Genomic DNA, 16977 nt, shown 5'->3' with positions numbered 1-16977 from the left:
AAAGATTTCAGGCAAAAAGCCAAACCTACAAGGCTGACACAGTTTTTCAAGACAGTTTGGGAGGGAAAATCACCAATGCTGTCAATAAGTTATGAGAGCCAAACACCTAAGGTAGAACTGCCAGGCATTGGCATGCCACCTTCAATGTTGTCATCGTTTTCTGCAGAATAAGTTCCACTGTCCTCTCCCTTGGTTTTCATTAGGCAAGCGAAGGGCGAGTGGTTTAACCACACTGCTGTGCTCTGCCCCATCACACATCCTGCAGCTCATCAAAAGTTAGTTAATGTTTTTGTGAAACTTTAAATGCTTTAATCTTTAATTTTTTCAGGACTTTATTTGTATCACTGTACTGTACAGTATACAGTATGTGTTCATGGTACTGTGTGTAAGTACCATACATGTGTACTGTGTGTGTGTGTGAGTGCAAGAGTTAAAGTGGTACAGTCACAGTAGAGTACATTACCCAAGAATGCTGTAACTGAAATACAGTTTTATCATAAAGAAATACTGCATATAATTAATTATTTGTAAGCAATGTACATTAAATAAAGTGTCTTTAAACAGAAACACACTGTTAACCAAGATGGTGTCATAATATGCTCAGGGTGCCATTGCCCCACAGAACCTTTGAATAGCTAGCAGAACCTGGCAGATGTGCAATCCTCAAAACTCTGGAACAATTAAAGGGTTGCAGTAACTGGGAAGGGGCTAAATCAAGAAAATAAAGCTTTATAAATAGTAGGAGGAACTCGTGGCACCCTTGCTGGCCTCTTCCCCTCCCTCTCCTCTATGTGGTGTGGAGCCAGCCTGTGTTCCCATTGTGGGTCCCTGACCCTGTTCTGGAGGGAGCAGAGTAACCGCTCTGTGCAAACTGGGGTGCCTGTATGTCAGAGGCAGTCTGTCGCTTGAAAGCCTGGAAGACTGAACCAGAAAACTCTTCTCAGGCTCACCCTCCCAGAACTTGCCCTGCAAGGAGAAGCAGCTTGTGCACAGCTAAAGCAGCGTAAGAAACAAAGACAAACTATGTGTCAAATGCTACAGAATAAAAACAACATGATAGGTACAATGAAGTCCCAATATGATTAAGTGTCAATTTCTCATCAGAAACCATGAAGCCAAGAAGGCAATGAGACAAAATATTTAAAATGTTGAGAGAAACCAATTGCCAACCAAGAATTTTATATCTGGTGAGAATGTCTTTCAAAACTGAGGGAGAGATTAAGACATTCCCAGATAAAAGCTGAGGGAGTTTGTCACCACTAGATCTGCCCTACAAGCAATGCTAAATGGAGTTCTTCAGACTGAGATGAAAGGATGATAGAGAGTACATCAGAGTGACATAAAGAAATCAAGACCTCCTATAAAGGTAACTATATGGGTAATTATAAATGCCAGTACTGTTGTATTTTTTGTTATAGAACTCCACTTTTTACTTCTTACAGGTTCTAAAGTGCAATGATAAATCTATGGTTTGGGACATATAAGGTATAAAGATGTAATTTGTAACAAGTAGAACTAAAATGGGGGATGGAGGGGTATAAGAACTGTGTATTGGTATGCTATTGAAGTTAAATTGGTATCAAATAAAATGTGATTATTATAGATTTAGGATGTTATATTTAATACCCATGGTAACCACAAAGAAAATATATGAAAAATATATACAGAAAAATATATACACTCAAAATGGTACAATACAAAAAAGCAAATAAATTTGAAAGCAGGCATTAGTGGAAGAATTGAAGGATGAAAATGGTCACCTACAAAGACTGAATAGCAAAAAGGAAGAAGAAAGTCCTGCATTCTCAGTGTTTATTTTAAGTGTAAATGGATTAAACTCTTCAGTCAGAAGGCAGAGATTGGCAGAATGTATTTAAAAAATAAAAACAAACAAACCCATGATCCAACTGCATGCTGTTTATAAGAGACTCACCTTAAATTCAAAGACACAAGTAGGTGGAAACTGGAAGGATGGAAAAAGATATACCATGCATACAATAGCCAAAAGAGAACTGGGGCAGTTATACTAATATCAGATAAAATAAACTTTCAAAAACTGTTACAAGGGACAAAGAAGGTCACTATATACCTTCAATTCAACAGGAAGTCATAACAATTATAAACACATATGTACCTAACAGCAGAGCCCCAAAATATATGAAACAAATATTGACAGATTTGAAGGGAGAAAAAGACAGTTCCACACTAATAGTAGGAGACTTCAGTATACCACTTTCAAGAATGTCAGTGCATCCAGACAAGATCAATAAGGAAATAGAAGACTTGAATGATACTAAAAACCAACTAGACCTAATAGACATATATAGAACACTTTACCCAACAGCAGCAGAATTCACATTCTTGTCAAGTGCATATGGATCATCCTCCAGGATAAACCATATGTTAGGTCACCAAACAAGGCTCAATAAATTAAAAAATATTGAAATCATACAGTGTGTCATCTCTGAACACAGTGGAATGAAACTAGAAATCAACAGAAGGAGAACTGGAAAATTCACAAATATGTGAAAATTAACAACACACTCTTGGACAACCAAGAGGTCAAAGAAGAAATCACAAGGGAAATTAGGAAGTATCTTAAGGCAAATGAAAACAAAAACACAATATACTAAAACTTATAGGATACAGCAAAGGCAGTGCTGAGAGGGAATCTAAATGCTTACATTAGAAAAGAAAGACCTCAAATCAGAGCTCTCACCTCACAACTACAGGACCTAATAAGAGCAAACTATAGCCAAGATGAACAGAAAGAAGGAAATAACAAAGATTGGAGCAGAGGTAAAGAAATAGAGAATTAAAAGAAGAAGAAGAGGAGGAGGGGGAGGGGGGAGGGGGAACGTAAAGAGAATCAACAAAACCAAAAGTTGGTTCTTTGAAAAGATCAGTAAAATTGACAGACAAAGAAAAAAAGAGAGGACACAAATAACTAAAATGAAAAATGGAAGGAGGGATCATTACTACTGACCCCACAGAAATAAAAAGGTTATAAGAGGATACTAAACAAACACACATAAAACAAGATTATACATTGATTAATGAAAATGTGACTAGAGGCTCACAGGAACTTAGCCCTGAATTTCCCCTAGAAGCAGTGACCCTGTATTTGCTAATTCAATGTTTGCAGCAACCTTTATAAAACATAACTTCTGAGACTAACAAGATCCAACGGTATGATGATAACAGCTTCCAAACATCCAGTGCTTACTCTGCCAGGTACTGTCACCCTCCTTATCTCATTAAATCTTCACACCAGTCTTAAGATAGTATCATTCTCTTCATTTTTTTCCATCTTCATACTTACCAGCCCTGTTTATTTTAATATTTGTTTCCTGTTATATGTAACATACATTACTTAAAAAGCCCATCTGTACAGATCTCCTTCTCTTTCTGTGGCTTGGTTTTTTGTTCTTGCTTTCTTTTCTTTTCTTTTCTTTTTTTTTTTTTTTTTGTTTCAAATGAGAGTCATCTGCAGTGGTCCTCAGCAGGACCAGGACACAGAGGGTGCAGGGCGTGGGGTGGGGGGAGGCAAGGAGGGAGCTAAGACAAAGAATGAGGACAAGACGCATGAAAGTCGAGGGAGAGGGGAGGCAGCCCCATGTCAAGACCCCCCAAAATAATCCAGTATTCCTCCTCCTCCTTTCTAAGTAGGAAATTTTCTTTCTTTCTTAGAAAACGTTTGTCTGTGAGTGTCTTGCTGCTGCAACTTCTCTGGCTTTGCTGCAAAAGTGTTTTCCTTTGCATTCAAGTGGGCAGCAGATGCTGGGGGAGAATAAATGGAGTGCTTGTCCTCTAAACATAACGGGCCCAAGCAAAGTCATATTGTACTTCTGCAGTCATAATGATCTGGCTTGCTTTTGTCACTCAGCGGGGGAAGTGGGGAGCAAGGGATTATTGTTTTGTTTTGTTTATGAAAAATCCTACAAATTCTTCAATTTGTCAACAAAGGAAAATGCAGGTGTTCAGATGTTGGTTTTTTGTTGTTGGCTGACTGCCCCGCCAGCCCCAGCAGCCATGCAAGGATGCAGTGTTTCCTGTACATACACCTATAGCTGTATATCTATGCATGTAAATGCTTTTCCTTTCCCTGTCTCTCATCAGTGACAGTAAGTCACAGCTGGGACATCAGTGTTGAGTTGGAGAATCCGGAATAAAGGCCCCTTCTTTAAGTTCTCTGGCTTAGAGTCTCCTCATTTTGAAGAGGGGAAAACAGAGATCTAGAAAGGGTACATGAATTGCTCATAGTCATGCATTTTATGAGAAGTGGAGTGGGGCTGGGAACCCAGTTGTATCTCCAAAGCTGGCCCTTTTGTCACTGCGGGTTCCTGATTTTGTTTTTCTACCTTCTCAACCACCTGTAACCACCTTCCTTATTTAGGCTGATCCACTATTAGCCCTGGGTGTGAATGAGGATGTCTGGAGGCACAAGTACCTACAGACATGGCCCAGTCCCTTTTTCCGTCATTCCAGTTCCTCTAGGCCACTGATCTCTCCACTTCCTCACCATTTGTAGACTTTTTCCTTTCTTCCCTTTTGATCCTGTTGATTTTCCATGATCCATAACTTTAGCAACACTTTTGCCAATACCCTAAACACCCTTGTTCCCCTGTCTTTTTGTCACATGGATCTGGTAAGAATTGTCACCCGGTGAATCCAACTGCCCCTTTTCTCTTTGTCTACACCTAGACAGCCATGCACAGTTGGAGAAAGTACCCAGTGGGCAGATTGTTCCCTATAAATTAATGACCACTAGTGTTAGGTAGGACCTCAACAAATGTCAAGTCTGTCCATCTCTTCTCAACGACTAGAAAAACTAGAAAGCTCAGCTGTTGACTTCACCTCTTATTTTACAGGGAGTATAATAACAAATCTGATAGGAATCCCCCTCTCTTCCCAATACTAAGCATACCAGCTCCCGTCTATGTTGGATGTGGTCGATCAAGACTTAGCATCCATTCCTTCTGGAATCTAAAAAGCTAAAATTTTATTTCCCAGGCTCGGTTGCAGTTGGAATCCCAGAGGCTGATGGGTTCAGCCAGATAGAGAGATGATGGCGGTGGCTATGATCCTGCTGCTTTGGGCTGATTTCTGCCGGCAAGCAAGGACATGCAGCGGTGGGGATTTGCAGCAGTGCGTGGTGGCTGGTCCCCAGCTTCCTGAGAGTCCAGAAGCATCTGTGTGGTGGTGGCAGCCAAACTCAACACCCCAGTGCCACCCAGGGACAAGCTTCTAGACCCATATGCTAAATCCTTGGGTCTTTACTCTGGGAATGTGCTCTGCAGTACAATGTTTCTAGTGGTGTTGTCTTGATTCCCCGTTTTCCTGATTGTGGCAAAATAATAGCTCCCCATTGGTGAGTTCTGTGGTGTTCTGGAAACTATTGCTGGAGACCCAGTCTGTAGACCATTCCTTCAGCCCTTCCAGTAATTTTATAAACACTTAAATCTCTGTTTCAAATCCCTTTCTGCTTAGAGAAGCCCCAAGACAGCATGAGGGATTCTTGCAGGGATGGAAATGTTCTGTACTTTGTATCAAGGTAAATATCCTGGTTGTGATATTGCACTACAGTTTTGCAATATGTTACCATTGGGGGAAGCTGGGGAAGGATACATGGGGATCTTGACTGTGATTTTATTTTAAGCCTGGCTTCCCAGGTGTCCCCTTATTTTCTTTTAATTGTCAATTTTCAGAATAAGGAGATGCGGGGGTCCTCCCCAATCCCCCCCCCCTTTTTTAGATAAACTTTTTATTTTAAAATAATTTTAAATTTACTGAAAAGTTGCAAAGATAGTACAAAGAATGCCTGTACCCTCTGCACCCAATTTCCGCTATTATCTTAAATGACCATGGTACCTCAAAACAGAGAAACCCACATTGGCACATTACTATTAACTAAACTCCAGACTTTATTTGGATTCCACCAGTTTTCCACTGATGTCCCTTTTGTGTTCGAGGATACAATTAGGATACCCCACTGTGTTTAGTCCTCATGTCCTTAGTCTCCTCTGATCTGTGACAGTTTCTCAGTCCTTCCTTGTTTTTCATGACCTTGACAGTTTGAAGGGTCCTTGTCAGGCATTTTGCAGAATATCCATCATTTTGGATTTGTCTAATGTTTTTCTCACATTAGCCCGGCCTCATGGGCTTGGGGGACAAAGACTGTGGTCATGACTTGCCCTTCTCGTCATGTGATATCAGGTGTGTGTGCCACCTACATGTGCCCAGTCACTTTCTAAGTCATCAAGCACAGTCTTCCAGAGTGTAGCACACTCACTGCCACCTATGGGGCTGAACCTGGAAATCTTAATCCAAGCCACAGGTGCCCGTTCCAATGACGTTAGGACAGTTGTTTTATTTTAATTGGTCCCGTGGATAGAGACTGCCCATGACGTGGCCCCTGAGTACAGTGCTTCTCTCAGTGTGGACCCTGGGCCAGCAGTATCAGCGTCACCTGGGAACTTGTTAGAAATGCAAATTTTCAGGCCCCACCCAGACCCACTAAATTAGAAATACTAGGGGTCAGACTCCACAATCTGTGTTTTATCAAGTCATCCAGGTAATTAAAAAAAAAAGAAAAATAGTTTTATTGAGGTATAATTGACACATAATAAACTGTTCACATTTAAAGTGCACAGTTTTATAAGTTTTGAAATATGAATACATCCATAAAACCTTCACCACAGTCAAGATAATGAATGTATCTATCACACTAAAATTTTTTGGACTTTTTATTTTTTAATTAGAGCAGTTGTAAGTTTACAGAAAAATCATACAGATAGTACAGACTTCCCATATATTACCACACACACACACACACACAGTTTGCCTTATTAACATCTTGCATTACTGTGGTAACTTTGTTATAATTGATGAAACAATATTATTATAATTATACTCTTAACTGTTGTCCATAGTTTACATTAGAGTTCACTCTTTGTGTTGTGTAGTCCTATGTTTGTCTGGTTTTTATTCTGTAACTTACATACAACCTAAATTTCCCACTTTATCCGCTTTCAATTATGCAATTCAGTGATATTAATTACTTTCACCATGTTGTCCCACTATCCGTTACCAAAACTTTTCCATCACACCAGACAGAAATTCCGTACCAATTAAACATTAACTCCCCATTCCCCACCCCCACCTATCTCCTAGTAACCTGTATTCTAGTTTCTGACTTCATGGATTTGCATATTCTAATTATTTCAAAAAAGAGAAATCATACAATATTTGACTTTTGTGTCTGGCTTATTTCACTCAACATGATGTCTTCCAGATTCATCCATGTTGTGGCAGGAACTTCATTCCTTTTTAATGCTGAATAATATTCCCATGTATGGATATACCACATTTTGTTTATCCATTCATCTGTTGATGGGCACTTGGGTTGCTTCCACCTTTTGGCATTTGTGAATAATGCTGCTATGAACAATGGTGTGCGAATAACTATTCAAGTCCCTGCTATCAAATCTTTGGGGTATATACTCAGTAATGGGATTGCAGGGTCATATGGTAATTCTATACTTAACTTTCTGAGGAACTGTCAGACTGTCTTCCCCAGTGGCTGCACCATTTTACATTCCCACCAACAATATACAAGGGTTCTTATTCCTTCACATCCTCTCCAACACTTGTTATTTTCCATTTTTTTTTAATAGTAGCCATTCTAGTGTGTGTCAAATATATCTCATTGTGGGCTTGATATGCATTTCCCTAATGGCTAATGATGTTGAGCATCTTTTCACATGCTTATTGGCCATTTTTATATCTTCTTTGGAGAAATGTCTATTCAAGTCTTTTGGCCACTTTTTAGTTTGGTTGTTTGTCTTTTTGTTGTTGAGTGGTAGTAACTCTTTATATATTCTAGATATAAAACTCTTATCAGATATATGGTTTCCAAATATTTTCTCCCATTCTGTATGTTGTCTTTTTAGTTTCTTGATAAAGTCCTTCAGTGCACAAGTCTTTAATTTTGATGAAATCCCATTTATCATTTTTTTTTTTTTTTTTTTTTTTTGCTGTAAAGTCTAAGAAACTATTGCCTAACACAAGGTTCTGAAGATGTTTCCTTATGTTTTCTTCTAGGAATGTTATAGTTTGGGTTCTTATATTTAGGTCTTTGATAGATTTTGAGCTAATTTTTGTATATGGTACGAGGTAGAGAATCCATCTTCATTCTTTTGTATATGGCTTTCAAGTTTTCCTGGCACCATATGTTGAAGAGACTATTCTTTCCCCATTGAGTGGACTTAACACCCTTGTCAAAATAAATTTGCCATAAATTTGAGGGTTTATTTCTGAAATCTCAATTCTGTTCCCTTGATATATATATCTGTCCTTGTGCCAGTACCACGCTGTTTTGATTACTGTAGCTTTATAATAAGTTTTAAAACAGGGAAGTATGAGTCCTCCAACTTTGTTCTTTTATCCTCTTAAAATCTGAGTACATGGCTTTTTTTTTTTTCTTCTTTTAAATAAGGTCTTTAAAAAGTTTGTTTACATGAGTTCCAACATTTGCAATTGGGAGGTCATACACCATTAGGAATAATTTTCAAGACACTACTAAATTTATCTCCTCCACAATTTTTGTTTTATGTTTTTTTTATTATTAAATTCAGTTTTACTGAAATACATTCACACACCATACAATCATCCATGGTATACAATCCACTGTCCACAGTATGATGACATAGTTATGCGTTCATCACCACAATCTATCTCTGAACATTTTCCTTACATCAGAAAGAACCAGAACAAGAATAAAAAATAAAAGTGAAAAAAGAACACCCAAACCATCCCCCCATCCCACCCCATTTGTCCTTTAGTTTTTATCCCCATTTTTCTACTCATCCATACACTAGATAAAGGGGGTGTGATGCACAAGGTCTTCACAATCACACTGTCACCCCTTGTAATCTACATTATTATATAATTGTCTTCAGGAGTCCAGACTGCTGGGTTGGAGTTTGGTAGTTTCAGGTATATACTTCTAGCTATTCCAATACATTAAAACCTAAGAGGTGTTATCTATATAGTGCATAAGAATGTCCACCAGAGTGACCTCTCGACTCCATTTGAAATCTCTCAGCCACTGAAACTATTTCGTCTCATTTTGCATCCCCCTTTTGGTCAAGAAGATACTCTCAGTCCCACGATGCCGGGTCCACATTCATCCCCGGGAGTCGTATTCTGCATTGCCAGGAAGATTTACACCCCTGGGAGTCGGGTCCCACGTAGGGGGGAGGGCAGCGAGTTCACCTGTCGAGGTGGCTCAGTTAGAGAGAGAGAGGGCCACATCTGATCAACAAAGAAGTACTCAGGGGGAGACTCTTAGGCACCATTACATGCAAGTTTAGACTCTCCTTTGTGGTAATGAGCTTCATAAGGGCAAGTCCCATGCTCGAGGGCTCAGCACATCAAACCGCCAGTCCCAATGTTTGTGACAACATCAACACCAGTCCAGGTGAGGATGTCCAACACATCCGCACCTTCCCCCAGATCCTCGGTGCTGGGGAGGGGGAGGCTTATGTTTTTGTTTTTTAACAGTCCAATCAGGAGTTTCCTGTAATCATCTAACCTAGCATTGGCTGATGTCATTATAGATTAGTATGTCACTGCCAACTATTTCATTATTCGAAATAATCAAGAGGGTCCCCATATGATGAGAGAGATGGCAAGGACTCAAATCCCCACCAACTCCCTCTTTTCTAAGGGATGATTTGGGGTGGGGGTATCCTTGCTTTTTTGTTTATGCAAACACACTATTTGCATTTCCCAGTCCATACCTGGCTGGACCTCTGGTTCTTCGGCCAGGTTGCTTCCTCTGCCCAGCCCCATTTTCTCCATACCTCCGTCTGGCCACCCCTGGCCTCTCCCCTCAACCAGCTGTGTTCACACTGGCTTCTTTCCATTTCAATTTCTAAAGCTGTGCTGTCCAGTACTGCAGCCACTAGCCACACACGGCTACAGAGCACTTGAAATGCAGCTAATTTGAATTGTGATGTATTGTCAGAGTAAAATACTCATGGGAATACTTATGACAAAAAAATAAAATATTAAGAATTTTTCATAGTAATTGCATATTGAAATGAGACTACTTAGGATATATATTGCATTAAATAAAATATATTGTTAAAATTAATTTTACCTGTTACCATTTACTTTTTTAAGGTCAACTATAAGAAAATTTTAAATTGTATTGTGACTCGTATTCTGTCTCTACAGCACTGGTGGAACATTCCAGGCTTTTTCCCACTTTAGGCCGTTGTACTGGCAGGAGCTCCTCTCTAATTCATCTTGCCTTATCTAATCCCTGTTCGTCTTTTTGGTCTCTGTTAAAACATCACTTCTTCAAGAAAAGTCTTTCCTAACTTTCCAGCCTGGGTCTTTCCACCCTGTGGTCTTTCCCACCAAGTTGTTCTCCTTTGTAGCACTGACTGCAATCACCATGGATTACCTGCCTGAAACACTGGGTAATTTGAATAATATGTGTCTCCACTACTAGACTCGAGTCACCCTGAGGACAGAGACCCCATGTGTCTTGCTCACTCCTATATCCCCAGCCAGACCCAGTGGGCACTCAGACCTTTTGGAAGAAAGAATGGAGTGAGCTGTAATGTCTAAATCTCATTTAAAAATGAGACTTAAAAACCTCTTACAAAGCCTTTATCACAAGTCAGACACTGTTGCAAGTAGCTTACATATATTAACTCATTTCTTCTTCAGAGCAGCCGTATAAAGTAGCAGAAGAGTTGCTATTGTAACTCACCCCATGTAACACAACTGATAGGTGGCAGAGCCAGGGTTCAAGCCCCAGGTCCCAGCCCTGCAGGGTCCATTATGGTAGCCGCTAGCTACCTGTGGCTATTTCAATCCAAACTTAAATTTATTAAAATTCAACAAAATTTAAAACTCTCCCTTGGTTGATGTGCTCAGTAGCTCATGTGGCCAGTGGCTGCTATATAGGACAGTGAAGAAAATGCTGTTGGACACCTCTGCGCTGGCCCCTGAGTCCTATCCTTCTGTGCCATCAACCATAAGCCATAAGAAGTCAGGGAAGGAGGGAGACTTGGGCATTCTGTTGACTGGTGGTTTTGCAGAAATATCCAGACATGCATGGGGTGTTTGGTGAGGATTGAATCATGTTCAGGTCCTAACCCCCCACCCCCCACCTGTCCTTGGGTGGGAACCTGTTGGTAAATAGGACCTTTGAAGTTCTTACCAGTGAAGGTGTGTCCAAAGCAAATGAGGATGGGCCGTCATCCAAAAAGGCTGAAGTCCTGATAAGCAGAGGAAATTCAACCACAGTCCAGAGAAGCCAGAGACGGGAGGAGGAAGCCGAGCGCCAGGCAATGCTGGGATGCAGGAAAGCCGTCACCAGAACCTACAGGCTTTGCCAGCACTTGATTCAGGGCTTCTGGTCTCCAAAACTGAGCCAGTAAATTCCTGTTGCTTGAGGCACCCAGGGTGTGGTATTTGTCATAACAGCCCTGGCAAACTAAGACCGTGCTCCAGGGATATTAGATTAAACAACCAGAAACCATATAGTGGAAAACTTCTTCCCTTGTCAATTCCCTTTAGATGTTTCCGATGAAAGAGAAAGTCACAGTTTGTAACTAATATATCTGTCTTTAATATTCCTCTAGTACTTGCAAATTACCCTTTCCCACTGAGAGAGCTGGGCTCAGGTTCCAAGCTGAGCCAGACAACACTATCCAGCTAGAATTTAATTTCACCATTTTAGTTTCTTTGTTATTTGCATAGCATATTCATTTTCTCTTGCTGCATTTTTCTCATACTACAAATTGAGGGGCTTGAAAAACCCAAATTTATTTTCTGCAGGTCTAGAAGCCCAGCCCGGGCCTCACTAAGCTGACAAACGTCAGGGGGTGTCGGCAGGGCTGTGGCTCCTTTGGAGCCTCCAGGAAAGAACCCCTTTCCTTGGTTTTTCCAACTTCCAGAGACCACCTGCCTTCTTCCTTGGCCCATGACCCCTTTCTGGCATCATCAGAGCTGACAACAGCAGTTCGAGTCCTTTTCACGTCACATCTCTCTGACCTTTTTCCCTTGTCGCCTCTCCCTCAGCCCCAGCCAGGAAAGGTTCTCTGATTTTAAGGACTCGAGTGTTTAGATTTGGCCCATGGCCACCTCCAGGGGAGGGTCTCAGTGAGTGGCGGGTGGCGAGGGCATCAATGGCTGTACCAGGAGCTGCAGTCCGAGGGTCCCACCCCACTCCACGCTCTGCAGGTATTGGGGTCGCCAAGAAAAACACGACTCTCATAGGTCCTGGCTGGAACAACGTTTACCAACATAGAGAAGAGACAAGAGCAAGGCCAGCCCACGGCCAGCGAGGCTCAATCCTGAGGAGATGTCCTGCTCCTGTCACCCCTTTTGTGCTTGTCCCTTTATGGAAGGACCCGGCTACCTGCCCACCAGGAACAAATAAAGCAGCTGAGGAGGGCCAGGTGCCATAAAACTTCCCTGCTCTAGCTAGACTGTCTCCAGGGAATGTTTTGCTTGGGGCAAAAGAGACAGGAGTGTGCAGGCAGACCTTTCCCTGATAAGGTATGTGTGTTCCCTCAAGGCCATCCTGACCGTCCTCTGCCTCACTCCCCACCTGGATTATACCTGCAAAGTCCCTCTGGCCAGGTAAGGCAACGTATTCACAGGTTCTGGGGATACGAGCCTGACAGCTTTGGGGGAAGGGCCATTCTGCTTCCCACACATAGTTACCTCTTATTTTTGGACGTGATCCTGTTTCCATTGAATATAGTGATTTCCATGTTCCTCTTAAAGTCCATTTCTTACTTCTGTTAAAAACAGTCGGTTGATTGAAAACACATGTGAAGTAAACAGATTATGTGGAGTTCTTAGATAAGGAAACATTGGTGAAGCAGCCAGAAAAATGCGGTTTGGGGAAACTGAGGCCTGAAGGAGGAGGTCCCAGAGGCCCATCCCAAGCCGGGAAGCCACCAGGGTTGGGAGAAACTGTGCCTGTCTGGTGGAAGGCCGGCCCTCCCAGATCCGACAACCCTCCTGTTGTTGACACAAGATCAAAGCGATCCCCCAACTGCCCCAGGCCAGTTCCTGTGGCTCCCGGTGGAATCCAACCCAGCAGATCCGGCAAATATAAAAGGTCTGGTCCGGGAGTGGGGGAGCTACATCCTGGAAGAGGAGGCCCGCGCCCCTCCTGCCCGCGCTGGTCCCCGACGCTGTGGTGGCTCCATGGCCCCTGCCGAGGACCCCGGCCACTCCGAGCGAGGAAGCGGAAGAGCCAGCCCCCAGGCCTCAGGCCTCGAGACAGACGTGGAGCCCGGCCCTGGTAAGAGGCGGTGGCCCATCAGAAAGACCCCCGGTGGGGAGCTGGGGCGGTGGGGGGTCAGTGGCAGGCACCCTTCCCTGGGGGCTGTGGGGATTCTCCGCCCAGGGTGGGCTTCATTTATTTCCAGGGCTAACCGACCTCCCAGAATGGAAACTTCCTTCTGCGCCTGGGTTGGGATTCGGAGCACGCACTTAGGAGGAGAAGAGGGTGCATTGCGTGGCTAATTAGAAAAGTTCCTTTTTTAAGAGCACAGGCTTTGGATTCAGACAGACCTGGGTTAAAATGCTGCGTTGCCACTTGCTTCAGAGATATATTGATTGATTGATTGATTCTACCACCTTCTGCTGGGCCCTGGGCTGGGTGGGGAAGATATGAGGGGATAGAGCAGGGCCCCCCAGGTCAGATGGGACTGGACCGGCTGCCGGTGATGTTCTCTGAGGCCGTGAACAAGATTATGTCGGGGGCAGAGGCAGCAGAGTGCTCCCTGGGGGACACCACCCCGTGGGCAAGCTGAGCCTCACTTTCCTCCTCTGTAAAAGGTGGCCGGGTCACCCTCTTGTTTGAGAATCCCACTACTCACAGTGTGGTCTCCGGGCCAGCAGCAGCAGCATGGCCTGGGAGCTTGTTAGAAATGCAGATTCTTGGGCCTTGCCCTGGATCCACCCTACGGTTCATGGGCACAGAAAAGTTTGGGAAGCGCTGACACAGTGGGCTCTGAGCTCCTGGAAGTCAGGATTAGAACTCAGGTCTCTCTACCAAAATCCATGCTCTTCAACCCCAACTGTGTTCCCAGCTTCATGTGCCAGCCAACACGCAGGTAGTGCTGAATGAATGCACAAATAGAAGAAAGAATGAATGAATGAGTGAAACCACATGCCCAACCTTCAGTCCTTTCCTTCCTTGCAGGCAGGCAGCTGCTCCGCCATCAGAAGGCCATCCCCACCACTCACCTAACTTTCGTTATTGACTGTGCCCGTGGGAAACAGATCTCCCTGGCAGCACCCCCAGGCCTGTCTTGTGCCTCCAGCCCCTACCGAGGACCTGTGAGCCCCCCAATGAAGACCTTCATCATGTTCTGCGGGGAGAGCTGTCCCCAGGTGTCTCGGGAGGGCCCCCTGGGTCAGGGAGGCCTTGCCCAGGCTAGGCACGTCCCTGTGCTACCACCCCGCGGAGGGACTGTGGCCCCGGCTTCCTGCCCAGGCAGCCCACTTTGCCCCCAGGAGGTCTCCAGAGCCAAGGAGAGCCCCTCGAAGACTCTGCCCACAAGGTCCTCAGCTTGGGGAACAGTCAAGGGCTCCCTCAAAGCCCTCTCCTCCTGTGTCTGTGGGCTTGCTGACTAACTGGGTTGGGGGGGGGGCATGCCAGACTTGTCCACCCAGGGGTTAGGATTCCCAGGCTTGTACCCTGTCCCCAGCCAAGCAGAAGGCTTTCAGGCCTGAGCCAACAACTCTGGGTCCACTTATAGCCGAGGCAGGATAAGGCCCACCCACAAGAAAACAGATTAATTCATTCACACAACAAATTCTAATGGAGCCTATTCTACATGCCAGCTCTGGGAAGTGCTAGGAAAGATACCTGGAGTTTATATTCTGTGGGTGGGGGTGGGGAGCAGCAAACAACCAAATAAATAAAGATCATTTTGAACAGTGACAAGTCCTTGCAGGGTGGAGAGTGATTGGGACAAAGAGCTTTTCTGATACAGTGGAAAGGCCTCTTTGAGCAGGTAATGAAGTATGGTCTAAAAGATGAGAAGCAGTCAGCCCTGCAAAAATCCACCCTCCCTCCCTGAGGACAACAGGGCTGGCCTCTGACCCCACGGTGGACCGGGCGGGGTGACCGGGCCTCCCCAGCACAACAGGCAGGGACAGCACGTCGGCCACTGTCATCCTGCATCAGATGCAGGTGTCACCGGGAGGGCCTGGACACAGGCCGGGAGTGCCACATGGGCCATGTGGCAGTGGGGACTGGGAGGCTCAGGGACGCTGGCTCCAGGAGATGCCATCCCAGAGGGCCTCCGGGTGGGACCTGACAGAGACAGGAAATGAGGGGGGCCAGCTTCTTGGGAGGGGAGTGCCTGTATTTGACCAAATGGAAAGAAGAGAAGCTTTTTATTGAGCATCTACTGCATGCCAGGTCCATGCTGCCCCCTCGGGATACAGGAAGAAACAAAAAAGGACTTGGTCGCTGCTCACAGGGCAGCATATTACAGAGCAGGAGATGGGGCCACTGCAGTGGGTGTGAGGCGTGTCTGTGTGGAACAGCACCGGGTGAAACACTAAACCCATCTGAGGAAGTGGGTCTCAAGACTCCCAGAAAAAAATTGCTGACTGTTCACTTATTTATTCAATGACTATTTCACTAGGTTCCAATTAACATGGCTAACATGGACAGGTCATTTGCTCTGTGCTAGGCAAGTGACATCCTCACAGCAGCAGAATGGGGAAGCACTGCTTTTGAACCCATTTTCCAGGTTAGAGAACTGAGACCCATGGAGGTTGAGGAGCTCTCTCGAGGTCCCACAGTCTGGTACAGTTGGGAGTAGAACCCAGGCAAGTCTAGCACCCAAGCTCACACTCCTGATGGTATGCCAGACAGCCTCTCATCCCGTCAGGGTCTCTTCTAGCCAGGGGGATCAAGAGAGAACAGACATAAGCTTGTCTCAAGCTGACAAAAAAGCAAGCAGACTATTGCCATAGCTTGTGAGAAGTGCTACAGTAAGCCTAATACAGAGTGACACTGGCACCGGGGAGGGTGCCCAGTCCACTCTGCGGAGAGATCAGGGAGGGCTTCCTTCAGGAAATGACGCCTAAACTGACTGAGCCATGCAAAGGTGTGCAGGGTGAGGCAAGGAGAGTTGCAGGCAGACAGATCATCACATGTAGAGGCCGAAGATGGCACGGTGAAGGAACAAAGAACCGTTCATTCATTAATTTGCCAAGGATTCACTGGGCACACACCCTGTGCCAGGTCCCAGGCTAGACCTTGAGATGGAGCCACAAACAAGACAGACCAGACACTGCCCCCAGGTCACTTAGCTTCTAGCCAGGGGAGACAGGCAGTGAACCCACAAAACAAAGAAAGAAATCAGAGAAGTGGCAGGGAGCCAACCCCATGAGCCTCATAGGCCATGCCGAGGTCTTTAGATTCTCTTCTGAGATGAGAACTTGGAAATTGTGAGCAGAGAGGGCCAGGACAAGAGCTGTCTTTTAAAAGAATCACTCTGGCTCTCGTGCTTAGGGTGCAGGCAGGCAGGGGAGGAAGCTTGGGGGCCCTTAAGCAAAGGGGACTGTGGTTTTGTCTAGCGGTAGGGGCGGTGATCTGGATGACATTTACACCATCAAGAGAGCAGAGCTTGGCCCCTCCCCTCTCCTCCCACCACCAAGAATCACTGCACCAGAAGAGCCCAAAGACCTTGCTGCAATCGGAATTTGAGACCCTCAAGAAAAACGGTGGAGTCTGTGGCTGCACATCCAGCGTTTCACCAGCAGGTGTCGCCCCATCCTCAGACTGGAGGGCGCTGGCCCAGGCCTGGGCCGGGAGGGTGGGGGCCCCGGGGCGCTCGCCCAGTGAGGTCCAGGTTTTCAGAAGCCAGATTTTCATTCTCGCTAACATCCCTTTCATCTGAATAAGGAGCACTT

General features: G+C 44.7%; 1 protein-coding gene across 1 annotated transcript; it reads left to right on the top strand.

The window, feature by feature from the left end:
• The first annotated feature begins 13042 nt into the window (after window positions 1–13042).
• Window positions 13043–14989, top strand: LOC119520783 (steroid receptor associated and regulated protein). The gene is made up of 2 exons (XM_037818712.1): window positions 13043–13339; window positions 14246–14989. Exons 1-2 carry the CDS (start codon window positions 13243–13245, stop codon window positions 14677–14679), a joined length of 531 nt encoding a protein of 176 aa, XP_037674640.1. The 5' UTR covers window positions 13043–13242; the 3' UTR covers window positions 14680–14989.
• The last annotated feature ends 1988 nt before the right edge of the window (window positions 14990–16977 follow it).

The sequence above is a fragment of the Choloepus didactylus genome, chromosome 2, assembly GCF_015220235.1.
Source record: "Choloepus didactylus isolate mChoDid1 chromosome 2, mChoDid1.pri, whole genome shotgun sequence".
NCBI lineage: Eukaryota > Metazoa > Chordata > Mammalia > Pilosa > Megalonychidae > Choloepus > Choloepus didactylus.
The sequence above is the reverse complement of the archived record's forward strand: the minus strand, read 5'-3'. Positions and strand labels throughout refer to the sequence as shown.

Coding starts and splice junctions, on each gene's coding strand:
- LOC119520783 (XM_037818712.1), top strand. CDS start 13,243: ATGGCCCCTGCCGAGGACCCCGGCCACTCCGAGCGAGGAAGCGGAAGA. Junction 13,340..14,245: donor AGACGTGGAGCCCGGCCCTG/GTAAGAGGCGGT, acceptor CCTTCCTTGCAG/GCAGGCAGCTGCTCCGCCAT.